General features: G+C 46.3%; 1 protein-coding gene across 4 annotated transcripts in view; it reads left to right on the top strand.

The window, feature by feature from the left end:
• The window catches only part of SBNO2 (strawberry notch homolog 2), a 226,517-nt gene that overhangs the window by 173,454 nt on the left and 26,135 nt on the right, over positions 1-26,928 (top strand). For 3 of the 4 annotated variants that reach the window (XM_072601357.1, XM_072601359.1, XM_072601360.1), the window contains 11 exons: positions 7,985-8,068; positions 8,844-8,940; positions 10,069-10,229; positions 10,901-11,034; positions 11,340-11,430; positions 14,222-14,365; positions 18,640-18,757; positions 20,686-20,791; positions 21,262-21,415; positions 23,802-23,978; positions 25,224-25,321. In XM_072601357.1, the coding sequence (XP_072457458.1) occupies positions 7,985-8,068; positions 8,844-8,940; positions 10,069-10,229; positions 10,901-11,034; positions 11,340-11,430; positions 14,222-14,365; positions 18,640-18,757; positions 20,686-20,791; positions 21,262-21,415; positions 23,802-23,978; positions 25,224-25,321 (1,364 nt within the window). The remainder of the gene's footprint in view (positions 1-7,984; positions 8,069-8,843; positions 8,941-10,068; positions 10,230-10,900; positions 11,035-11,339; positions 11,431-14,221; positions 14,366-18,639; positions 18,758-20,685; positions 20,792-21,261; positions 21,416-23,801; positions 23,979-25,223; positions 25,322-26,928) is intronic. The other variant, XM_072601358.1, reaches the window with a different exon arrangement.

The raw sequence follows: 26,928 nt of genomic DNA, 5'->3' as shown, positions 1-26,928 counted from the left end.
CTGACTTTCTTAAGTATGGCCAGAGATGAGCAGTGCCCACCCCTGAGAAGAAGACATGATATGTTAGGGAAAGCCTTCAAGTTGGAGGAGACCTGAGTTCAAGCTCTATACTTGTGACATGCTCACTTTCTAATTTGGAGTCAGAAGACCTGGGTCTAAGTTCTGACCTGACAGAATTTGTATGACCATAGGCAAGTTCCTTACCCTTTCCAAGTCTGTTTCCATATCTGTAAAATGGGTATAATAATACATTGTGTGATCCTGGGTGAATCCCTTCCCCACAACCTCCCAACAGGGTTTTCTACATCCATGAAATGAAGATGTTGAACAAAATGGCTTCTGAGGTCCCTTCCAATTTGAGCCTTTATCCTAAGAATAAGCATTAATTAAGCATCTACTGTCTGTCATTCACTGTGCTAAGCCCTGGGAATACAGAGGCCACTGTGAAATAGGACTTCTCCTCAAGGAACTTACACTCTCTTGAGCCACAAAAACATTCATAACGATAAATAAATACAAAATATATACAATGGAAATGCAAAGAAATTTGGTTGCAACTGGAAGGTCACTAACACCAAAGGGTGCCTAGAAAGGGGAGAGAGTAGGATTCAGGAAAGGCCTTGTATGTGAGATGGTGCTTAAAGGAAGCCAGAGATTGCAAAAGAAATCTGTCTATGGAAATCATTCTACTCTGAGCCACTTGATTTAACAGAGGGCCCACAGGGCCAGGCACTTTAACCTTATGGTCAGAAATAATGGCATTTAAAACAAACAAACAAAAAGTACCCGCAAGTTGTTATTTTCTCCAGTAAGCTACTCTGGTAATTATGACTCAGTCTTCCAGTAATGGGTGGGTTTTTTTTTTTTGTTTTTTTAAGAGAAAGATTTTTAATGTATGCTTACTTCTCATATTTCTCTGGCCTTTTGATAGGGTTGATGGCTGTAGACTGACCCACCCTCTTCTCTAGCCCCAAGCTGTAGGAATGAAGAGACAAGCCCAGTGCCCAGGACAAGAGCAGGGATTGCTCCACTTACCAGTGTCGAGCCCCATCCTGGAGCACCATGTTCAGACCTGAGCCCTGCCTTTCAGGAGGGTCTGCATCAAGCCTGAGCATGGGCTCATCTCAGCAGTGAGGGTTCTTGAGCAGGGCTAAATAAACAAGGATCCATTAAAAGAATTGGTCATGTTTTCCTCAAAGAAGAAAACAAAATCAGGGAGACATGATCAGACTCTCCTAGAGAAGAGGGAAGACTTGTTCTTTGTCAAGTTTTGAGAGACGTCAATAGTAACATAATATAGTACTTGGGTTCAAAATGCAGAATCAGAAGGGGCACTTAAGGTGCCATATGCCCTTCTCTCCCCAAGTGGGAGGCTCAAGACATTCCGCTTTAGCCCTGACTTTGTCCCTCTTTGAAGCCTATGTCTGCCCTCCAGCAGCATTGGCCATCATCCAGTCCCGTGGTGTCTCGCCTGTTCTCTGTGATCTTTCCCAGGTGGCTAACTCATCAGTCATATCCACTGGGTTTTGTCAGTCCCCAAGAATGTTGTTCCTCCAGACCTGGCGACTTGGGCTCCTTTAGAGCAGTTATCTCGCTGCTGATCTTGGAGATCAGCCCATGATTAGCCACTTGTGTTCTGACCTTTCCAGTCTGTCAGTTACTGTCCTTGACACAGAAAGCAGAAGTAAAATTGAAATTGAGCAATTCTGCCTTCCCTCCATCATCCTTTGTTATCATCCCTTCTACACTGAATAGCAGGTTTTCTGCTCAACATTAGCATGTGAGCTTCCTGAGCACAGTGCTTTGGATGTGCTAAGTGCTTGATAAATGCTGTATTCGCTCATTCATTCAACACCCACACGCCCAGAGTTTTTTTTAACTTTTAACTGTCTTTCATTAAGCTCTCAGGTTCTTTTGAGCTTGAACGTTTCTAGTGCCGTTCTCGCCTGGCCCTGTGACACTTTTGCAAGCCTCCTGTGTTCTTGGCCCTTTCTCTCATCTTCTGTTCGTGTCTTTTACATTTAAGTTGCTTGTATGTTTCTTCTGTGTCCACAATGACCTATTTAAACAGGCCTCCCCTGCTTCTCTGTTCCCCCCATCAGAATTATTTCTCTTGGTGACACAAGTTTCATTCCTAAGAGCTTCCTGCCCTTCCTGGGTTGACAGTATTCTGTAAAATCATAGCCCATAGGATACCCTTGATTCTTCCTCTGAGTGCCTTAAAGTCAGCTATCCCTGAGTCTAGGTTGCACATCAGACTTGACTTGGCTTTTCCTTTTCTCTTTTGCAAATTCAGACAAGAGTAGTTGTCTTTACTGAAGCCACAAGTAGGTTAGACTTTCTTGGTGAGAATCAGCTCTTCTTCTCACTGGCTCTACTACATCATGAAAGCCAGTGGCATGTCTGCTTCCCAAAGTCCTCATCTGTTTCCTCCCTCAGTCTAAGTGATTTATAGAGTTACCCTCCATGACAATATCCCTTCTGTCTCTGCATCCATTGATCACTCAAATACTCTTCACTGTTCTTGCCTGCTCTGGATCTTGGATTTCTTCACATGAGTGCTATATGTAGAATGCTTTCACTTATATTATCATTCAGCTACCCCCTTTTTTTTATTTTAAAATCTCTCCTTTTGAATAAAGTACACTCTTCCAAAACTATATTTCATTCATAGATTTCATCTCCTCAACCCTTAGGCATGCCAAAGGGAGCAGATTTACAGTCTTGTTATAGGATCTCTAGACAGGACATACTTTGCCGTAAGGGTCCAAAATGTGAGGAGGGAGGCACTTACTGGCATATACTGCCCTTTAGGGTCCCTTTGCCATAGTCCCTTATGTCTCCTCCCCACCTTTCCAACCCCAAGGGCTAGACTGCCCCTCTCCCCTCATGACATCACCCACCATTGGACTGCTATGAATTCCATGCTATGTGTTAACTCAGGACAAAAAATTTTTAGTTATAGCTCTTTCTTTACTTGATCTTGCTTTTTAACCTTATTTGGGACATTTGGCTGTGGTGATCTGAGGCCATGGAGATTTTTTTCTTGAGTGGGGACAGTCTTCTTTCTTTGATGTTTCCTCTGAATTTCTGGATGTCAACCTCTACTCCTCACATTGTAGCTACCTTCTCTGGAGTCTAGTGTGGTGGATGTTTGGCAGTAATTTTCTTTGTCCTTTTTTAGTTTAAATTAAGGTGAAATTAAAATTTCAAGACTACAGCAAAACACATTTTTAAGCCCAGTATCTCTCCTCCTCCCCCACATTAGATGCAGATGCTGCAGATGGACAGTAAATGTGGCTCATAATTGAATAGGAAAGTGGGTGACAGTGCCTTTAGTTAATCTCAAAGGCCTTTTCATAATCTCAGGTTTCTCCCTGAAAGAAAATCACATCTTTTTAATACCAACACTTTTCTGATGTTGTACAACTACAATTGTAATCTCCAAAGCATTGAAATTGAGAATCATCCAAAGGGCAGTCAGGAGGTATCTGGTGGGCATGGATGGGTTCAATACACTTACCATATATTGCAAATAAGAAATTATTAAGGAGCAGAATAGAGAATGTTATAAAAAAACATATAAGTGCAAAAGGTGGGCTGGTCATGTGTTATGAGCAAAGGTTAACTAAAAGATAGCTTTTAGTAGCCTCACAACATCAAGAGAGTCAAGCAAAGCTTCCAGTACTTTTGATTGATTCTCTGTGGCAGATTTAGGGGAGATACAGAAAATACTCACCAAGATCAGCAACCCTGACCAGCCTTGTTGGAGGGAATACCCATATTGATGAGATTATAGATTTACTTAACTGTTTTTAGGTACATTCCATCCCTGGCCAGGAGCTTGTCATTACTCTATCTTAAACCGGAATTCAGACATCTAAATTTCACCGTCAGACACTGTCTTCTTAACGAGCTGTCTACATTTCAAGTTTGACTCTCTTTTGAAGCCCTTACCTTCAATTGACAGCCATGATAAAAGCATTGCCTGGGTTCCTGAAAGCTTTCGTTTTTTGCCTAAACTTTATAATCTTAACTTACTCTATATGAGGAAAAACTTTCAAATACCTTTCTATCTACAAATGTAATGAGCTGCTTTGTGAGAGAGTAAGATGGTCCCTGGTTCCTTCAAGTAGATCCTGTCAGGGATGTTATAGAGATATTCCATCAGTAGGTAAGGCTTTGGACCTCTCTAAGGTCCTATCCCACTCTGACACTCTGTGAGTTTGAGAGCCCAAATAACCGTGTCACCTGACTTCCTTATCTGATTCAAATGAGCCTGTTTCTGTGTTTTTATGTTTGTCTGTTTTTTTGTGAAAACCTCAATTCCATGGGAGTTCTCAGTCTCATCTATTCAGTCTTTTCCCTGGCCATAAGCATTAACAGGGGCCTCTTTTGATAGGGGAAAGTGATCTTGGCACATAGTCACATCAGACTGGTGGCTAACAGTCTAGGGATGTCTCCCAAGGACCTCACTTTATGTTGCCTGCAGCTCTTAGAGCAGTCACACATGTGTTCCAGCTTTCTTCTGGGCTTTTCTTGAGTGAGGTGGAACATGGGTAGACAAGCTGGCACCTGAAGAGGCCAAGCACCTTGCTGCTTATTAGATGTGATGTGGACCTTGTCCTCATCCCTCCCCACCTCCCCAGGAGCTTGGTGATATGTTGGAAACTGTACTCTGGCTTCCCTAGTAAGGAAAGGATATGTTCCACACAGCCCTTTCTCCCCTCTTGCTCCTGTTTCTTAGGGATATTTTTAGCTGTGAGTGAAATTGAAAGATCACTGGATTTCAAGTTAGATGGCCTGGTTTGGAGTCTGCTGTGAGCAGGGGCTCAGACAGGTGTTCTGTCTTTGCTCTGTGGTCCACCTGAAGGAGGGCGGCTCGCTGGTGGAATTCCCATTCATTCCAGATGTACATGACAACTAGCAACACTGAGAAGCCAATGAGGAATGCTAGCTCCTGAACCTGAGTCAAAGGGAAAGAGACATAGTCTTGGAGCCCCTTTCCCTAAGGAGGTGGTTGTCTTTCTTATTGAAAAGCAGCTTGAGCTGGGAACCAGGGGAGGCTCAACCTTGTGTATCAGTTCTGGTACACACGTGGCAGTTGTGGTACCTTGGGAAAGTCACTGCACTATTTGCCTCAAATCTCATGACTTTCTCCTTCAGCCCATCTCAGCTTGTACACTGGGGTGGTTGTACCCTGAATCTCACCTTTACTCACCAGGGTTCCACTCCCAAGTCCTTCTCTCTGACCCCAACCTATCATTCCATAATTCTTTATGCCTCTTCATTTCCCTCATCATGGTCTCCAATTCCTCAGCTCCTCTGTACTGTCTCAAACTATTACCCCATCCTCTGAATTCACTTCAGGGCAGCTAGCTAGGTGGTCAGGCTTAGAGTCAGGATAGACCAGAGTTCAAATCCAGCCTCAGATATTTAGTAGTTGTGCCACTTCGACAGGTCACTTAACCCTATTTGCCTCAGTTCTTGATTCTGACAAACAAACTGGAGAAGGAAATGGCAAACCACTTCAGTGTCTTTGCCAAGGAAACCCCAAATGGGATCACCAAAATTTGGACAGAACTGAAACAATTCAACAACAAATAACAAATTGACTTCTCTCTTTCCCAATCTGGATGCTTAACTGGTTCAACTCCACACTTGAAGACCTTATACTTGTCCTTTGTCCAACCCTCACATGGGTTATTCTCACCACCCACCTCTTCCACTCCTACTCATACAAGAGCTAAAGAGAGCTGGAGGAAGGCATGCAACTGGGCTGACTGGGGACACCACCAATTAGCATTCTTCAGAGTCCTCTGGCCTTCACTGCAATGAAGCAATCCTTTTATTCCTCTTTAATGGATTCCCATCCACTCCCCACAGAAGTGGTTCCAAGGCTTCTCTTCTCTTTCCATCTGAGGACCTCGGCTGATAGAGAGACATCACCGAAACATTGTCACTTTTGTTCACTTTCTCTTCCTCTCCAAACCCCTCGTCATCAGTCATCGCTCTCTGTTTCTCAAGTCTCTGATAATGAGGTGGGACCTTTTTCTGTCCTTTTAGGCATAGATCTGACTGTGTCCCTCTTCTCAGTAAACTTCTCTAGTTCCTCAAGCCTTTTCTGACCCACTCCTCATCATTCTTTCTAGTCTAATTGTACGTCATTCCTCTTCCCACACTCAACAATCTAGCCAAACTGACCTCCCCTTGGTTCCTCACCCAGAACATTCCATCTCTTTCTTGTCCCTGGAAGCCTCCAAGCCTGGAATACCCTCCCTCCTCATCTTGGCCTCATGACATCCCTCGCTTCCTTTCTTCTCCTCAAAGCCTTTCCCCATTCCTCTGGCTGCCAGTGCCCTCTCAAACTACCTTGTCCTTTACTAACTTGGATTTCTTTTGTGTTTATTCCATCTCTATTTTGTGAATTCTGATACATGTATGTTGTATGCGTTTTGCCTGATACAATGGAAATTCCATGAGGATAGCAGATATTTCCCTGTGTTGTCTTTATCTCCCCAGACCCTGTGCCAGTCACTGACATATATCAGCCCTGTAGTAAATGCTTATGGATTGATTGATTGATTGATTGATTGATTGGAGCCTTGGTTTCCTCACCTGTAAGATGAGGGTAATGGTAATTGAACTATTCTGCCAAACTCTTAGGTGGTTGGGAGAAAAGTTCTCTGGCACTTTTGAGCCTTACAGAAATGGCAGCCTTTGGTGGGGAGCCAAGCCCTGGGTGGGGCCCAGGCAACCCCAGTGACAGCACACTCACAGACGAAATATCCTCTGGCCTTGCCTCTTAGTCATTGCAGATGACTATTACTAGTGTGAATGCCCCCTCCCAGCCCAGAGCTGGTTTCACACATGTGCCCTGGATCCTAATTTTCCGCCCAAGGACATCTACTCTTTCCCTTTCTTCAAGAGAGCCCCTTTGGATGCAAGTGTCAGTGACCAGGAGTCACAAGGAGTGGCCAGAGTCCAACAGGGGTGTGGACTGGGTGCGATAAAAAGATCCAAACTAACCTCTTGTCAAAGGGCTTTAGAGGCTGAGGGCAGCTGTGTAGAAGGAAAAGAGGTTAGATTTAAGGTCTATATTTAAAAAAACCCTCTACATAATAGATGTTCACAGTCTCAAATACCATAATCCTCTTTATGAAACTGAAATGTCTATTTATGTTGATGTTTACATCCATAATAAAAAAAGGAGCAAAAGGGGCTGCCTTTGGCCTCCAAGGACCTGGATTCAAGTTCTGACCCCTGTTTACTCTGTGTGTCGCCTTGGAAAAGACACTTGTCATTTCTGGGCCTCAGTTTCCTCTTCTGTAAAGTGAAGGAATAATCTCTCAGATCCCCTTCCATTTGTAAACCCTATGATTCTCTGACCTAGAAGGAGGTTTTCAGCATAGAATCTAGAATACCCAAGGTGATGGCTTGGGTTGGAGGACACGTAGGCTCCTGGACGCAGGGTGTCAGAGCTGACAGGGCCCTTATTGATTATCTGGTCCATCCCTCCTTTTCTATGGAGAAAAAAGCCTTGCTGAGGCCCAGCAAGCTTAAGTGATAGGTTGGAGACCAAACCAGTAGTTAACGCAAAGGTACAGTAGAGTGGAGATGTCAGAGGCTTCCTCTGTATCTTCCCTGAAACCTTATAATAATAAGTTAGTTGCTTCACAATTTTCCTAAAATAGGAATATGTGAGTGATCCATCAGCTACTCCTCTGCTTTTCACAAAGTAAACCAGATAACTCTTAGAAAGAGGGCAAGCCAACCAGCCTCCTTAGCCTCAGGAACTCTCCAGAGATGCCTTTAGGCTGGACTGCTGCCCAAAAGGCCTGGCATCTTGTATCCCAAACCAGCCCCTAGCCTCGAGCTCCCATAGCGGTTGGACTGTTGGGCTGCTGTTAGATAAGGAGTAGTGAGACATGGGTGATTCCAAAGCACCTTTTGTTTAAACTGCTCATTTTCTGCTCTCTTCCAGCTGTTCACATCTGCAGGACAGTTTCTAGGTTTGGATGATTCAGTTCCTACTATCTCAAACACCCCACTGCTCGGAAGCTACCAGGTGAACCTTCCTGCCCTGCTCCTCCCCACACCCCAAGGGATTACACCAGCATGGAGTTTTTTTAAAGAGGGGTGTGGGTACACACCCTGGAAAACTCCCTATACAGTTCCACTTCCTGAGAACACAGTTCATTTTGGAAAGTCCAGTCCTCAGAGCTGATAAGATCCTGGGTGGCAGTTACAGTTCAGACGGTTTTCAGTTATCTGTCTTACTGGGAGCCAGCCCAGGGTTCGTTCAGATTCAAGCACACAGTTTCCACTGCATACCTCACCCACTGCAGAAGGGTGCCCAGGTAGTGTGCTACGCCGATGTACATTATTCTTCTTATTGCCCCGCTTCTGTTCTGTTGGATAATCTAATGGAATTTAATATAAGTCTCAGAATGTCAGAGCTCAGAGGGCCCTTAGAACATGGAATATCAGAGGCAGAAATATATTAGAAATAAGAATAGTTGTGAATCGTTAGCCTGTGAAGTTTCACAACTAGGAGAGACCTTAGTGCAGAGAATATCAGGGCTGGTGAGGGAGGGCCCTTCAAAACAGAATGTCAGAACTGAGAGGGTCCTCAGGACATCTGATGTCAGAGCTAGGAGGGACTTTAGAGATTAACTTCTGCCATTTACTCATTTTTACAGGTGTTAAAAATGCAACCCAGAAGGGTTGTGACTTTGCCTATAGCCACACAGTCGAGAAAGTCCATATTCCACTCCACACTCCCTGCTTCCTTGTCCTGTGGCCATAGCATTTCACCATCCTCAGAGCTTTCTTTTTTCCAGTCACAGACTCAGCCAGAGGATGATGACGAAGGTGATGAAGAGGAGACAGAAGAGCTGGGCCATGCAGAAACCTATGCTGATTATGTCCCATCTAAATGTGAGCAACCTAGAGGGGCTGGGCTGAGTTGGGCTGGGCTCTGCAGGCCAGCCCTCTTCTGTCCTGCAGTTTCCACTCTCTCTGCTCTGAGCCTCAGAGTGCTCTAGTTTGGCAAACATCCACCCATCATCTTCTTTGTGCCGAACGTTCTGCTAAGCCATGTGAATACAAAAATAGACATGAAACCATCCCTGCCCTCGGTCTGCTTACAGTCTGCCAGGAGGGAGGGGGAGGCTGGGGAGCACTGCATTCACAGTTAAAGAAATGCAGCAAACCTATAAAACCAAAATAGAGGAAGCCAGGGAAGCCACGAGTCTGATGCACAGAGTTTGAGGAAGTTCCTGGAGGCCTGGGCCTGAGTTCTGTTAACCAAGAAGTATGATTTCCAATTCACAAAGCACTTTACATGCATTATCTCCCTCAATGTTCACTTCATAGCTGTGAGATCAACCCGCTGTGTAGTAGAGGACATTGGATCTTAGAAGACTGATGTGGTTTGCTTCAGGTCACACAGCTCCTGAGTGGCAGAACCAGGATTTGTGCCCCCTCCCAGACTCTCAGATCCAAAGTCTGATACCAAAGCCATGGCTCTTTTCTCAGCGTCCTCTGCAGCTGGCACCCAAGGGAGTTTGTAGGAGCCTCATAAAAGCTCATTGGTGGTCCAGCCAATAGATGTTGAGACCCACATGACTAGATTTACACTCCTCCTCATGTCTCCAGTGTCCCTGGCCTCCCTTTTCCTGCACCTTGAAGGGGAAAGTCCCTAAAACCATGGCAGTAACATTTCTAGACTTAGTTTATTTTGAATCACCAACCCAGAGTGTTTATCACTTTCATAGGGTTACAGGACTTAAGGAAGCTATGATCTAGTTCAGTGTCCTCATGTTACAGATAAGTAAACTGAGACTCAGAGAAATGGCATATCCTGCCCACAGTCACACAGTCCCCTCTGGCTCTGGATCCCTTATGCTCTTTCCAAGATACCACCTTGTCCCTTTCTCCTTTCCTTGAGTAGGAAGGAAGTTGGAACCACCTGGCTGAGGGAAAGAGGAAGGGCCATGCTGCAACATGGTCCTTTCATCACAGAGGCTCATCTTTTCTTGTGACTGTGGTATGTTTTCCTTTCAGCTAAAATTGGAAAACATCACCCAGATCGTGTGGTTGAAACAAGTACACTGTCCAGTGTCCCTCCACCTGACATCACTTACACCCTCTCCTTGCCCACCTCAGCGGCCGACAGTGGGTCATTGTCAGCACTACAGTTAGAAGCCATCACTTACGCCTGCCAGGTACGAGTGTGCCCTCATGCTGTGGGGGTTGGGAAAACATCTCCGCTGCATCTTAAATTACTCTTCCTTGTCATTTGCCAGTTTTTAACACCAGAAGTGAGTATGATCGACTCACAGAATCTCTGGGTTGGGAGGGACTAGCCGCACGCATGAGGGATGATTCCCTTCTACAGCTTTCCCAAAAAGACAATTGTCCAGCCTTTTCTTCTTAAACATGTCCAATGATGAGGAAGTCACTATGTAGCCTGTTTCATGGTTAGAAAGTATTCAAAATTTCAAGCCAAAAAGTGTATGTGTGTGTGCATGCACTTGGAGATGTCCAAGTGTCACAGTCAGGAGTTTGAAGGCTTGGCTTGGTCTGAAACCAGGATGGAATATCCAAAACTTGGCCTCTTCACTCTTGCCTCTCCCTGCTTTGGGGGCATTTTACAGAGAGGCAGCCAGCCTAAGCTTTCTGCTAGTGTCTTTGGTTTCCTTTTTATCTCTTGGGAAGCAGCACTAAAAGTAGAGGGGTGCAGTCATTGTCCTCCTCATCCTTCTGCTGCCTCACACCTCATCACCTTTTAGATCTGACAGGGCCCTTTCCAGGCCACCATGCTAGGGATGGGTGGTACTAGGACTGAACCCAATCATAAGAACTGTCAGGTGCTAACCCTTCTTGTGATTGGCAGCAACATGAAGTCATCTTGCCCAATGGACAGCGAGCCGGATTCCTCATTGGAGATGGTGCCGGTGTTGGAAAGGGCAGGACAGTGGCTGGGATTATCTTTGAGAACTTCCTGCAGGGCAGGAAAAAATCCCTGTGGTTAGTATCCCTCCTCTTCAGTCAATGAATGGGGACCCCTGGTTGTGACCATCCCGTTGCCCTTTGGTTAGTAGTCATTCTGTGCTGGAACCTCTTGTTTGCCCAGGCATGGGGTTTGGCTGATGCCCCATCATTATTTGTCTCTCCTCCTCCTCTTCCCTGATGCCCCATCATTATTTGTCTTTCCTCCTTCTCCTCTTCCCTTTCTCCCTCCCCATTCCATCTTATGTCAAGGAGGAAGGGTGGGCCAGAGAAAGGAGAGAGCCTTTGGCGGGGAGGTAACTTTGCTGCTTTGGCATCTGCAGGTTCAGCGTCTCCAATGACCTCAAGTACGATGCTGAGCGAGATCTGAAGGATATCAATGCTCCCCACATTCCAGTGCATGCTTTAAGCAAGGTAAGAAAAACTCCCTAGGACTCCCTGTGCAGGAGGCTGGCCCATATAGAGACTTCAGAGGGAACACAGTAAGGCTTCCACTCTTGCCCTCCTCCAGTCCACTGGTGCCATGGCTGATTTTCTCCATCAGGACAAAAGGAGAATGAGCCTCCTTGTCCTCTCAACATCTCCTTCCGGTAGATGGGGAGGGTCTGCCTGTAACTAGCCAGCATCCTTATGGGCATTTCCTTTGCCCTCATCTGAGCAGATGACCAACAGGGTAGCCTATCAGACGGGTTGGGGTCAGGGGGCCTCGATTCCAGGACTGATTATGTTTAAGTCCAAGATAAATTGACCAAGTAGTTGCCAACTCTACCCCTTCCACTCTTAACTTGCACATGTTAAGAATAGCAGCCCTTGTCTGTATCACAGACATTGTGAGACTGTGAGCAGAGGTGAGTTCTCTGGACAGGAGATGCTCATGAATTCCCACTGTGGGTTTGTGCCCAGCACACAGTAAGGCCCTTCTGGGGGTTGGACTCTGCCCTGGGGACATCTGGAAGGAGGGAAGTCAGTTTGTATTGTCTCCATATAAACCATAACCTGGATGGAGCTAATAACACATCTACACACACGTGGTCATCTCTACATTGCAATTAGCACAGAAGTCATGGATCCCCAGGAGGAGGAGGAAGTAGACATGTGTAGACCCAACTCTGCATGTGGAGCCGTCATCATAGACAGAGACTCATTAGCTTTGAGCCAGAGGAAGACTTTATGATTGTCTCCATGTCCCGTAGATAGCTGGGGGGGGCATGCCTCCACACACCTGCTCTCTCTCCCTCTGTGTATATGATGTAGATGACATCATCTCTACACCAGCAGAGGTAAAATGTCTACCTCCTGAATGCGTGCAGGGGCCCAAACTGGACGTAATGGGTGGGAGTTTTGAGGAGGCAGGTTTGGACTTGATATAAGGAGAATCTTCTTAGCTATTAGCAGTCACCAAAAGGAATGATTGGCCTTGGGAGGTCAGAGGAAGATGGATTTAAAGTTGGAAGGGGTCTTGGGAATTCCCCCTTCATTTTACAGATGAGAAAACCGAGACCCTGAGGAGGAAAATGGTTTACTCAAGGTTACACGTGTAGTGAGCGTAGGAAGCCTTTGCCAGAAAATTCATTGCTTTTGCCACTGTCATAGACACCTCTGGAAAGTGGCCTCTCTCCTAAATAGGTTTGTAGAGTGTATTGTGGAGGGGGGCTTTTCTCCAGCAACTAATTGGACTGCTCTTTTTAATTCCTCATTTATTCTGTCTCTTTGTGTTAGACTGCTCTGTGTCCTCTCATATACTAAGTAGGGCTGGGGCCAGCACACTCTGGGCCACATCCTTTCCTATCGTTATACGCATATTCCTGGAATGCCTGTTTATTTTTGGATAAGCCAAAGCAAACCTTGATGGATAGAGGTCATTTAAAAAAAAAAAAAAGGGTGTTGTAGTCCAGGCAAGCAACGTGACTTGGATTTCTGTACTCACTATCCTACGTAGGAGCCATGGTGTAGGGTCTTCAAGAACAGCCCATGACATCTGCTTCTGACATCCCCCAGAAGCTCACCCTAGATAAGGAATAAGAGGAGAGAAACAAGGACAGTGGGGGTTCACGTGGGTGTGCGTGTGCGTATGTGAAGTCATCTGTTCTCTTACCAAAATATTTGGTCTGTTTAGATAACAGGGAATATCATCAGTCAGCACACAGCCTTTTGTTGAACTTCTGGGGATAGTGGCCCTGTAGGTAATAGGATTTCATTTCTTTAAAAAAAAAAATGAAAAGCACCTGTATTATTTTTTTCTATTTCTTTTAATTAGCCCAGTGAGAGGGGAATTATATTTATGAAAGTAAAAAATATCAGGCCACTCACGTGGGCAAGTTGTCTAACTTTTCTGAAGGACCTTTTGGGGTCAGAGGCACATGGAAGTGCCAAGCCCAAGTGGGATAGTTAAAGCCTTGCCTCATTTAGTATTATGGTGGTTGTGGTTGCTAACGTACAGAGCAACGTAAGGTTTGCACAACATTTACATGTATGGTCTCGTTTGAGACACACAGCACAGAAAGTGCTATTATTATCCCCGTTTTATAGATGAAGAGACTGAGCCTGAGAGAAGTTAAGTGGCTTGCTTTGGGTCACACAGCTAATCACTGGCTGAAGCTGGATTTGGCCGTCCAGTGCAGGGCCGTGGGCTTGTCTGGAGCAGAGGTATCAGACTCAGTCAGCTCATGTGGCCTGCTGCATGAACAAGATTAAAACATAATTGGGAAATATTTAACAAAATAAAAATAAAGTATAATACAATAAAAATTAAATAGAACATAGATAATGTTAATATGTTGTTTTCTATAGCGCTCCCCACCATAATCATCTCCCTTCCTTCCTCCCTCTCTCCCTCTCTCCCTGCCTTCCTTCCCTTTTAACTAAAGAGAGAGCCTGGCAGAGTTCATAGAGCACTGGAGAGACCAAGAAGTTCTCCCTGCTCCATTACTTAGTAGCCATGTGAATTGGGGAGAGTTATTTTCCCTTTCTAGACCTCCATTATCCTCACCTGAAAACGAGAGCAACACTAGTGCTACCTAATGAAATGTTCCTAAGGGAAAATGAATGTCCAGACTGATTTCCTTTACCTTAGGGCTTCATTTCATGGAATACAAACTTGGTCACAGTTTCCTCCTCTGGAGGCCCCGTGGCTGCAACTTGGGCAGGATAGACAAGGTTTGGCTGAGGTAAATATTCCTCTTTACTCTATCCTGACTTCCCCCAGATAAAGTATGGAGACACAACTACCTCGGAAGGAGTCCTGTTTGCCACTTACTCTGCCCTGATTGGAGAGAGCCAGGCAGGGGGACAGCACCGGACCAGGATCAAGCAGATTCTCGACTGGTGTGGAGAAAACTTCGATGGAGTTGTATCCTTGGCATTAACCCACCGGGTGTGATTCAGAGCCCAGGCCAGGCAAGGCTCTGAACTCTACCAGTGCTCTGAGTGTAGGCCTCACCACAGGAGGATGGGGGGGATGGAGAGTGGCCTGGAACAATTTAAGGGCTCTGAATTTCTCAGATTAGAGGAAACGCGGGCCAGCTGGCTATTCTGTGAACATCGTCATCCCTGTCAGCCATCCCTTTGTTCACATGGCCCCTCATCGCATGCAGCTGGGTGTTTTCATGGGTAGGATGTCTTTGAGAGATAGAAGTAAGGCCTCACAGCCGGCTCTGACTAACTGGACTTTTTGGCCACCTGAGGGATAATTAATACTGATTGGTTAAGCATTTACTTTGTTAGGGGCCCTGCTTTCTATACTGAAGGAGATAGTTTGGTAAATGAGACATAGGCCTGGTTCTGAAGATCCTCATGGTCTCTTACAGAGGGGAGGGGGGGGTCTACACATCAATGTTAGTTAGCATAAGAGGAATTAAAGTACCCTGAGATCTGAGGAAAAAGATCACTTGTGGGAAGGATGTCCTAGGGCAGAAATGTTCCTTCTCTGTGTCAGCCCTTGTAGTGAAGAGCTCTGTAAATGCTCTCAAATCCTCTTTAGGTCCTTAGTATCATCTAGTCAGTGTTACTCCCTTCGAGGACCCCTCTACCCCTTAGTCCTCAGGAATATCTGAAGCAGAAACCTCCCGAACTGTTCTTTGTGTAAGGGCCTGCCTCTGTGGTTTAGAGACTCCCTGGATGATTGACACAGACTTTTCAGACTTAAGAGTGTTTGCTAAGATTGTCTTCCATGGGCCCAGCTTTAATGGGCCAGGGTCAGTTTTGTGCCCTCCAGGGCCGTGAGTGCTTACTGAATCTTGATTTGACAGCTGAGAGGGGTCCATAGGCTGGTTGTCATTCTGAAGGTCAGTGATTGATCACTGCTCAGAATGGAAGACGTAGAGGATGTAGGTGAACTGATTCAGCTGGTATTGACTCCAAGCCATGCTCTGAAAGCTGTTGTGATACCTTCCCTCTCCCATTCTGACAAGGTCAGTAATACTTGTCTCATTGGGCTTTTGCTCCAGTTTTGTAAGGCTTTGAGCCAAGGAAGGAATCCATGCTCACCCTTGGTTAGTCAAGGCTATTTCTTGGCAATGAGACTTGATGGGGACATGTCATGTGCATTTCTCTTGACCCCTGGATTCCCGGACACACTGGGGTGTGTTGCTTCCTCTCACTGGAGCTAGTCTTCCGGGAAAGGGCATAAGTCTTAGTGGGTTTATAGCTCTAGGTTACAGTTCTCAGGGGCAGCGCAGCCCAAGCAGTATTGTATAGCTCAGTCTAGAGTCCTTCGATTGATTTTTCTCTGGCCTTGATGCAGCTCAGGATTGTTCTGTCCAAGGGGAGGTGATCCAGTAGGCTAGTTGAGTATGTAGGTTTTAATATAGTTTCTTGTGTCATGAATCAGCAGAAGTTATAGTCCTGAAGCCTTTCTCATTACTATTCCAGAGGAATTTCAGTTAAGGAGCAAGCACTGGAGATTCTCCAGTGGCCTCCATCAGATTGGGACCAACTTCTTGCATTCATGTTGTATGCAGATCAGTCAGGGCACAAAGCATATGTGGGGTGGTCTGGGTATTGCAAACACTCTGTGCCTTTGGAGGCGGAAAGGGGGTTATCTTATCTGGACCAGATGAGGAATGCAAGCACAGGAAAGGAGCATTCCAGGAAATGGAAGGGCGGGGTGCCCATAAACTGGGAGGGGAGAGGAGAAAGAGGTTGGTGCTGAGTCATGAAATAGCCAGTCAGAAGTGCATTCCAAAGGCCCACCATGGCCAGGTCTCCTGGTTTCTTCACCCTCCTTGTCATTCTTTTTTATAAATGAGAGAGCAGACGATGCAGAGTGTGTAAAAAGTGGGTTGGTCTCTAGCTAATAATCTCTGTCTTCTTTTGCTGAGGAAAAGTCACATTTTATTTACTCAGCTGTGGTAAATGAGTAGACAGTGTGGTCTATCAGGAGAATTAGAGTTGGGGTCTGAGGACCTGGATTTGCATCCCATCTCCTATTTACATGACTTTGGAGGTTATGTTCCTGGCTCACCTTTGCTTTTCTTTTGCACTTAACAATATTTTATTTTTTCCAATTATATGTAAAGATAGTTTTCAACATTCATTTTTATAAGGTTTTGAATTCCAAATTTTTCTCCCTCTGCCCTCCCCAAGATAGCAAGCAATCCAGTATTGGTTATACATATGTAATCATGTTAAACATATTTCCACATTATTCATGTTAGGAAAGAAGAATCTGAACGAAAGGGAAAAACCATGAGAAAGAAAAACAAAAAAAAAAGTGGAAATAGTCTGCTTCAGTCTGCGTTCAGACTCCATAGATCTTCCCCTGGGTGTGGAGAGCCTTTTCCATCATGAGTCTTTTGGACTTGTCTTGGATCATCGTATTACTGAGAAGAGCTAAGTCTTTTCATAGTGGACCATTGCACAATATTGCTATTACTGTGTACAATGTTCACTTCACTCAGCATCAGTTCCTGTAAGTCTTTCCAGGTTTTTCTGAAATCTGCCTGCTTGTAATTTCTTATCGCACAGTAGTATTCCATTACATTCATATGCCACAACTTGTTCAGCCATTCCCCAGTTGATGAGCATCCCCTCAATTTCCAAATCTTAGCCACCACAAAAAGAGCTGCTATAAATATTTTTGTACATGTGGGTCCTTTTCCTATTTGTTTGACCTCTTTGGGATACAGACCTAGAAGTGGTATTGCTGGATCAAAACATATGCACAGTTTTAAAACCCTTTGGGCATAGTTCCCAGTTGCTCTCCAGAATGGTTGGATTAGTTCACAACTCTACCAACAATCTGGCTCATTTTTCACAGGATGACTCACCTCCTCTATGGAAATACTTTGGGAAAAGGCCTTCTGCCTTCAGAGGACCACCAAGCACCTTCTCAGCAAAGGCCAAATGAAGTAAGGAAAAACAATCCCTAGGGAGGCTCTCCCATCACTTACCTGTGTGTCTGCTCCCTGGATGATCATCTTCATGTGACTGCTTGGAATGGCATCTCCATGGGGGAGGCACATGCTATAAATACCCTTTTATGGGGTGATTCATTAATCTAACAGCACCAAGAACAGCCAGAACCCAAAGCTCCCCCCATATCTCAGCTTCCCATCTGCAGCAGAAAGTGCCATCGTGGTTTTCTGGAATTGAGATGTGACTTCTCTCACCCACCCCTTACTCCACCTTGATGCCAATTTCTCATTTCTTCTCGGTACATTTGTGTGCAGTCTAATGATCAATGGTCAAACCCCTTGAAGCCAAAAGACTTTATAGTTTGATGTTATTTTCCCAACCCATCAGGTTTTTAACCTAACAGTCATCTTGGACTCTCCCTCTTCCTTATCCACCCATGTGGAAATCAAGTTCTGTCCATTCACTTTGTCATGTATGTCCTCTTATTCTCATTCTGGCCACCTTCTTGCTTCTGTCCTCTCCCCACTCTGGTCCACCCTGCACGCTGTGCCAGATTAAATTTTCTACTGCCCAGTTCTGATCAGATCACTCGACTTTGAGTTCTAGCACCTTCAGTGGGTCCTCATTGTCTCTTAGATAAAGTGTTTCTCCCGGAATTCCATGCCCTGTACCATCTAGTTCAACCCTTCCTTTCTAACTAATTTGATTCAATAGGGCATGTGCAGGAGCCCACCTGTCAGAGGCTAGGTGAGGAATATGGCACAGACATAGATAAATAAAGTACTCAGTAATATGTAAGTGCATGAAATTTGTGTAAGAAAAATGCTAGTACAGATTGAGGGGCTTGCAGAAGAGACTTCTTGCAGGAGATGGCATTTGAGTCAGGGTTTAAAGTATAACAGGTGGATCAGGCACAAGGAGCAGGTTAAGCAAAAGTGTGAAGGTAGGAAAAGGCAGTTACAGACAGCTGTATGGTTACAGCTGGAGAGGTCATCCTAGTACTGGAAAGGACAGAACAAAAATGATGCCTGGAAGGCTGAAGCAAGGAGCTTCTGTCCCCCTCCCTCTAGGGCAGTGTCTCCCTTCTTTCTGTACCTTTGCTCCTACTTCCTAGACTTCAGCTGCTTGAGGGCAGGGAGGGCTGGTGCCATCGGCTTTGCTTCTGTTCTGGCTCCAGGCACAGGCCTGTGCCTAGGTGCTTAACCAACATTTGGATGAATGAATGACTTTCAGCCTTTACACAGAGCCTCCTTGACTCATCTCCTCCAGATAATTTTTGACGAATGCCACAAAGCCAAAAATGCCAGCTCTACCAAAATGGGCAAAGCAGTATTGGACCTTCAGAACAAGATGCCCCTCGCCAGGGTTGTCTATGCCAGTGCCACAGGTAAGCACAGCCAGACGAAGGCCTGGAAGTGGGCACCTGTCATTTCCTCCCTTGCCAGGGGGTGCCTCCGCCATTCTCCATATATGGGGAAAAGGCATAGAAGCATTGGTGACACTGAATGCCACAGCAGTATTTCTAGAGCACTAGAATGAGGGTTGTAAACTCTGGGGGTGAGTCTGGACTCTTCTGCTTCCTTGCTGTGTGATCCTGGGTCGAGTCATTGCCCTTCCTGGACCTCAACTCCTCATCTGAACTACCTTATTCAGAAGGTCGCTTCTCACTCCTGTAGTCTACCTTGATTTTCGTGAACATGACTACCTGTGAACGTGACACCAACGCTGAGAGACAGAAGAAAGTCATTCCCTGTCAGCCAGTTTTGTGATGATAGGGATCTCTGCACTTGGTGAAAATGGTGCTGCAGTCCTCCATAGAGTCCCTTACCAGGTCCATAACATAAGCCTCATCAGTGTTACATAACCTTGCACCATCTTGGAAAAGCCGAGATGTGATGGCATCGATGGTCCCATTGACCTTTCGTGCTTCTTATATCCATGATCTCATTGGATCCTCACAGGAGCCGCAGGAAGGCAGGTGGAGTATTTGGAGGCCTCCTTTTCCAGCTAAGGAAACTGTGGCTTGTTTCTGATGGAGCCAATTTCTTTGTCAGCAGAACTATTTCCTTGGACTCCATCTGAAGCCCAAACCTCACCACTGAAAGGGCCTCATAGCAGTGATGATCTAGTGTGGGGTTTCATGGACAAATTTCAAGGGGTTCATGAACTTCTATGGGAAAACAAAAATTCATCTTTATTTTCCCTGACTTCAGAATGAAATTTGACATTTCTTCAATTATGCACCAGATTGTGAAGGGGGTCCATGAAACAAAAAATGGCTAAGGATCTAGTCCAGCCTCATTATACAGATGGGAGATTGAGGCAGAGGAAGTGAAAAGCAATTTGCCCAAGGCCACACAGGGAGCTGACCCAAGTGTCTTCCTCCTGGGCCACATGTGGCTGTGACAACGAGCAGAAGTAGGGAGATCTTGTTTTCATGTGTCTGTGATTTTTCTTTTTCTCCTGTGAGTTTCACTTCTTCAGTCAGTGAATTCTCAGGTGAATACAGTGTCGTGTCAGCAGAGCAGTGAGAATTGTAGAATTTCATTCACAGTTGATTGCCAGAGAGAACGGGCACCAGGTGCCCCCTGGTGACGAAAATGTGCGAGTGAGCCAAGGAGGCGAGTCCTGCATTCCTATTGGTGATGGCCTTAAGTAGTGAATATAATGGTCATTAGACTTGACAGGGAGCTCAGGTAATCATACTCAACCTGTCCTTGACACGGTTGAGGAAATTGAGTCCCACAAAGGTGAAATAACTTGCCCAGGTGACCCGGTAGCAGTTAGGACTTCAGATCAGAGTCTCTGAAGCCATCCATTAACCTCTCATTGGTGGGAAAAAGTTATCCAGCTTCTACCGGACTCTGCTTGGGAATGTCTTCTGTTTCAGACACAGCTGACAATGGACAGCTCCAGCCATTGGAAGGTTGTCCCTCCTCTTCCTAAGCCCCTCTCTGTCTACCTGGCTGTCTCTTTGCCATCTATTTTGCCCTCACTTGGTGACACTCTGGAGTCTTTCACATAGTCTGTACTCCCTGAAGGGGAGATTTTGCCCCCTAGAAATATCCACGTAAGAAAAACAACCATAGCTTTTTGGATATTGGTCTTCTTAAATCAGCAGCCATGCTGGAAGCTTCTTGCTTCTCTCACTCTCTTATTATCCCTTGCTGTTTGGAAAATGCTTCGGGGTGGTTTTTGTGAGGCTTAGGATCACCAGAGATTTTGCCCAAGTCCCTGGCCCCTCTAAACTCCCCAGCTCTCTTACTGAGATGGAGGGAAAGGCTATTCACTAACAGAAGCTTTCTGACTCCATAGGTGCCTCTGAGCCAAAAAATATGATTTACATGAGCCGCCTGGGGATCTGGGGCAAAGGAACCCCCTTCAGATCCTTTGAGGAGTTCCTCCATGCCATTGAAAAGCGGTAAGCAGCCTCCACCTCTTTTTCCATACCACCAGGGGTATTAGATTCACGTTTAATGGAGACAATGCAAAGAATTAACACTCTTAGGCATGAGGGTTATCTGTTGTACTGCTAATGGGGAATCAGGAAAACCTGCAGGCTTTGATATTGCCATTTATGTCAGTACTAGGAAACCATCTCGGGCCTAGTGTGGGAAGTCTGAAAGGGCCCTTAGCTCCACCATCAGAGGCTGGGCAGGAGGAGTCTTAGGACTTAGAACGCTGGACCTGCATGCTTTCTTAGAACACAGGAACAGGGAGGCATGAATTGAGAGTTCCCAGAGAGGAGAAGCTAGTGCCCTATAGTATCCATTAGCAGGAGGGATGCCCAGGCACTAACCAGCAACAGCAAGCTTTCCTAGGACTGTTCTTTAGAGATGGGCCCCAGCCTTTAGAAGCAATTACAATTCTCTTCCCCCTCTGCCTTGCCAGGGGTGTTGGTGCCATGGAGATTGTGGCAATGGACATGAAAGTGAGTGGCATGTACATTGCCCGGCAGCTCAGCTTCTCCGGAGTCACCTTCCGGATAGAAGAGATCCCTCTCGACAAGTCATACGAGTGTGTCTACAACAGAGCAGCCCAACTGGTGAGCCAGGGCGGGGACCCCCTCTCTGAACAAGATGGACCTGTCCTCTTGTGGCCTCTGCTGGTGGTAAAGAGATGGCACCGAAACAGCCCAGAACTGGCCGTGCACCTTGTCAGATGGGTAGACAGTGGATGCTGCCTGAGGTTGTGCAGGCCCACTGAGGCTTGGGAATGGCCCTGCGGTCTCACACTGTGTCTTGTCCCTGTGTTCTCGCTCTAGGCGAGCAGACTTGTTTTAGGATTAGCTGAAGCAAATTCTGAGAGAGTTATTTTAAAATATTCATTCCATAGCTAAATAGGAACAACCCAGGTTTTTTGGACTGGGGCTACTCTATCATGACATGCACATGGAGTTCCAAAGAGCAAAGCATGGAGCTGACCAGCTACCAAGAGACCATTTGTCTTGTCGGGCTCCACAATGTTGTTAGGAATACACATGCCCTCCACCCATGTAGGTGGCAACCTCTCCAGGCCTTAGTGAATGAGGCAGGCTAGAGGAGCCACTGTAGCTCAAAATTTCATGATCATCTTCCTGGTGACCATCTCTGAAAACACCGGTGCTCCAGAGACAGGCACTTCCTTTGTCACTGCCCCCAAGATACTGGAAACCTTTCCAGTCTGCAAAGATGTTCTGGAAGTTGCTGTACTCATTCAGCCTTATACAGGCCTTGCTTCTGATGAGTTAGTTGTCAGAGTTTGAGATAACAGTCACTCCCATTCCCTTAGGCCTTCACAGATTTATAAGGTGCTGACAACCTCAGGAGGTGGGAAATTATCTGCTTCTTACATACTGAAAACCTGGAGGGACACCCAGCAAACCAGTCTGCCTTCCACATAGCTGATGTGGTCAGAGCCGGGAGGGCTGACTAGACTAACCCCCTGTATTTGTAGATGAGCATCTTGAGGCCCATAGAATTGCAGTGACTTGCTTGAGGTCATACTGTTGTAAGAGGCAGAAGGAAAGTTGGAAACCTGTCTTCTCGTTCCACATCCACCGTCCAACACCATGCTGCAACATCCTCAGGTTTATTCTGTGAGATGGTGAAGGACAAATGTTTCTTTTCCCAGTTTTATTGATACAGGGATTGCCCTGGCCACATTGGTCTAGGTTATGAGAACAAGATTTAGAGCTATCTTCTGTACCGCACTCACCAAGAAGCTCAAGATGAGGAAAGAAGGGTAGGCTTGGTGTGTATGTGTGACCTATCTGTTCTCACATCTAAACATGTGGGGCCTTTAGACAACTGAGAAATTCAGCACCCAACAGACAGGCCTTCATGGAGTAGCATGGGAGAGTGTAAATTCTTTGTGGCATCTGAATTGCGTGGATTTTTTTTCTTTAAAAAAGAAGGGTATATGTATTTTTCTGACTTAAAATTAGTTCAGACACAAATGAATGAATGTCATGGAGATAGAAGGCCTTTGAGCAAGTCTCTTAATGTCTCCAAATCCCTGGCTGTCTCCAGGAAATTTTCCTTGTTCCGAAATAAGACTGAAACTGATTTCCTCTGAAGTAGCCTTGCAAGACTTTTTTCTCTCCCATCCCTTCTTGGTGTGTGCAGACTTCCCCTGCTCTCCTCACCTTGGCACAAAAGGGAAAGCCTTCACTTAATCTTCCTCCTCCGGTTGCTTTCTTTGCTGTTCAACTCCGCTAATGAAATCTGATTTTCCCTCTAGTTGGGTGACCCAGAGTCCTACCACCTTCCCCACGGGTTTGCCCTGACCTTGTGGGATACATTTCTCTGCAGCAATTAAAAGCATTAAGATCCTATTTATTCAGGGCCCATGTGCTAGGGATGGAAAGGTTAGCATCAGACCTGGTCCCTGTACTTGATGGGGCTCAAAGACCTTCACAGAAAAGCCTACATTGCAAGTATCAAGGAGAAATCCAAACAACCTAGATGGACAGAAGGAAAGATCGGGTGATCAGGAAAGGGCCTGGACAAGTTCTGAAGCTGGCATTCAAAGGCAGAGGAGGATTTCAGTGGTTCTTCCTAGACTGCAGTTTCCCCTGCTAGCTTTTTTGCACATCTAGTGCTTACTACTTGTCTGTTGAATTGAGTTCATCAAATGAGAAAGGGGAAAATCGATTCCCGTTATGGTGGGGGCAGAGGAAGAGGCAGCCTGTCCAAAAGCACAGAGGGCAGTGAACAATTAGTGATCTAATTGTGCTGGAAGTAAACGAAGTGATATAAGGTAAGACATGCCACAAAAACAGGTCAGTGCCAAACCATGGAATTCCCTGAGTGCGCAGCTAAGGGGCTGGGCTTTGGTTGGTAGCAGTGAGGAGCCTTTCAAAGGAATTCCTGCTAAAATAGCAGAAAAGCCAGTCTGAGGTGGTTAGAACAAGAGGCCATGTCCCACCTTTTCTGTCTGTGTCATTTCAGTGGGCAGAGGCATTAATGGTGTTCCAGCGGGCAGCGGAGTGGATTGGCCTGGAGTCCCGCAAGTCCCTCTGGGGTCAGTTCTGGTCCGCCCATCAGCGGTTCTTCAAATATCTCTGCATCGCTGCCAAAGTCCGTCGCTTGGTTGAACTTGCTACAGAGGAGCTGGCAAAGGGCAAGGTATGGTCACAGATGCTGCAGGGACAGTAGACAGCACCCAAGCTAACCCCTCCTTGCTTTTTTGATCAATAGGGAAATAGGCCCAAACCAGGAGAAGACCCTTGCCCATGATCTCATAAGTAATAAATAGCAAAGTTCAGGTTTTCCATCTATAAATATTGTGTTGTTTCTGTCCCCTCACACACTGATATGGACAGACCTTTTTAAAGAAATAGCCCCAAAGGAGAAGGTGGTACCTACTTGAGACCCAGGCCAAACCTCTGTGAGGTCAGCATCCTCCAGAATAGACGAGCTCCATCTCCACTGGCCCAGTCAGCTCACTCTCTCCTGCCACCTGTCCCTCTCTGGGGCATCCCAGGCTTCTGGCCTAAGCAAGGAGTGAAAAACCTCCTTCCCTTTAGAGTCTGAAATGCTCGAATGTGGATTAAAAGCAGTTTTACTAAGTAAATAAAGAGAAAAGTACACATAAGCAGGAACCATTAGATCTTTAGTAGATTTCCTCATGAACCTTATGTGGCTGGAAAACCCATCCTCCGATGACCAAACTTCTTAGCTCTAGCGAGCATTTCCACGCTGGTATAGGATCCTACCCCCACCACCCAAGCCTGTACTCTGCCAGAGAGACCTGCAAGCATCAGGGGCACGTCAGCCATGGTGAATAATAAAGCAGAGCATGAGTGAAGGGAGAAGCGAGTACCCAGGAATCTGAGCTTGTCTGCTTGGATGTCCTGTGCTCGAGGCTGCAGAGCCATTGGGCCCTTCGATGTCATCTTGCCTTATCTGTGCAAGGCAGCAGGAGGGCTTCAGTTTCTCCCTGTCAGGACGGGAATGGCCTCATAGAAGGAGGAGGCTGAGTCAGGAGGAGACCTTAGTGATCCTGAGGTCCCCGATACTGCTGCCTGTGAGCACTGGCTCCGTCACTTAGCCTGCTTCAGCCTCTGCTTCCTCACCTGTAAAATGAGCACATTTATTCTCTCACTTCTCCAAAGCTCATTGTGAGGAGAGTGCTGTGTAAATCCAAGGACCATACAATGTTAGTTGTCATCATTATTACTGTTGGGGGACAGGAAGGTCCTCGTGGCAGCTCTTGACAGGCTGTAGTGGCTCGAGGCAGCCATCCCTAAGTGGAGCCTGGATAACTGCTTGTTAGCAGTTTTGTAGGGGCCTCCAGCTCTGGCACAGCCTGGCCTGGGCTGCCCCTGATGTTCCATACCATCTAGCTCACACACTCCCTTCCCTGCACAGTGTGTCGTCATTGGACTGCAGTCTACAGGAGAAGCTCGCACCCGGGAGGTCCTGGATGAGAATGACGGACACTTGAACTGCTTTGTCTCTGCCGCAGAGTGAGTATGAGCTCTTGGGCACTGTAGAGGGCGAAGGAGGAGGAGACAGCAAATGCCCCCAGACCAGGGAGAGCTGCCCTGAGCAAGTGAGTGGGAGCTAGAGTGTTTCCTCTACAGGCCTCCCCGCTACCCCCTGCCGCCCCAGGCTTGGGGAGCTGCCATTCTGAGTCCCATCCCTCTTATAGATACAGAATGTGCTTAATGTACAAGATGGGAACAAATCACCGAGCTAATTCTGTGCTCCACAGGAGCTGTGTTCAAGTTTTAGCTACCCATGTGAATGTTGGTAACTAAGCTGATATCCGGGTGAGGTGCTGGGCCAGACTTCCCCCATGCACATGGGCATGACCTTCCAGGTTATACCTCCCCAGTACCAAAGCAGATAGCAGGCTTTGCTCTGGGGAAGCCTGCGTAGAACCAGCCCAATAGATTCCACAACCACCAGCATTCTCTGTAAATGGCATATCTCAGTCTGTCTCCCTTCCCCAGCCTCAGTCTGGGGGCTCTGTGTGACTTATCCAGTGTACCCATTGCAACCAGAATCCCTTTTCCCAAAGCCAAGAGGCTCCCATAGTGGACCAAAGGAAATGAGCTTTCATCTTAGGGCTGAGTGGGGACATTCAGGGCTGGAGGAATGTGACCAGCAGGACTGGAGAAGAATTGTCATCTGCTCCTGCTAATTCAAGTAGTTAAATAATCAATCCACCGACCAATAAACTTTATCAGGCACCTTCTATGTGCCAGGCTCTGTGCTAAATGCTGGAGATACGAAAAGGGACAACAGACAGTCCCTGCCCTCGGGGACCTTACAGTCCAACAATACGTATAGATCACAGTTTAGAACTTGAATCCAACCCCTCATTTTACAAATGAGGAAACTTAGACCCAGAAAGGAAAAAATGAGTCATCCAGGATCTTCCAGCTAATGAGGCGTTGTGCCAGTATTCACATCTGGGCTTCTGATTCCAAACATAAGGCTTTGCCCGTGTGCTATGCTGCCCCTCTCGCTAGAAATAACAGGCACTGAGAGGAGAAGTTTAGTAATGATATGAATGGTCCCTTGGGCCTGCTCTGCTCCTCACTCACTGTGGGACCTTGAGCAAGTCCCCTCTCATTTAGATCTTTGATCTTTCTACCTGCAAAATGAAGGGGTTGAGCTGAATGAATCTTAGAATGCTACAGAATGTTAAGAATTGGAATCGACCTTAGAAATCATTCCATTTCTAAGCCCTTCATTTTGATTAGGAAGAGGAGACTGGTGCCCTCATTATGATCCTATCAGTGCCAGATGCCCTCCTGCTTGATAGTTGCACCCTGCTAGAAATACCTGTCTTACCTGGTTTCCTTATGAAGGCACCACGCCACAGAGGAGGAGCAAGGGAGTGGCTGAGCCCCAGAGGAGGAGCCCAGGTCTCCTGGCTCTGTGTTTCTTCCACACTTCCTTCTCCTCCCTCCTTTTAGCTCTACCATTCTGTGGTCCCTAAATCTATGTGATCCTCCCTCCCTGCTGGCATCTAACTAGCTATCACCACTTAGTTTGGAGTCTGTCTGTTTTGTTAGGTCACAGGATCACATTTCCCCTAGTCCCTTCTCCCTCCCCTCTCAAC

This window comes from Notamacropus eugenii, chromosome 4, assembly GCF_028372415.1.
Source record: "Notamacropus eugenii isolate mMacEug1 chromosome 4, mMacEug1.pri_v2, whole genome shotgun sequence".
Classification (NCBI taxonomy): Eukaryota; Metazoa; Chordata; class Mammalia; order Diprotodontia; family Macropodidae; genus Notamacropus; species Notamacropus eugenii.
Note: the sequence above shows the minus strand (reverse complement) of the source record. Positions and strands in the feature narration are given on the sequence as shown.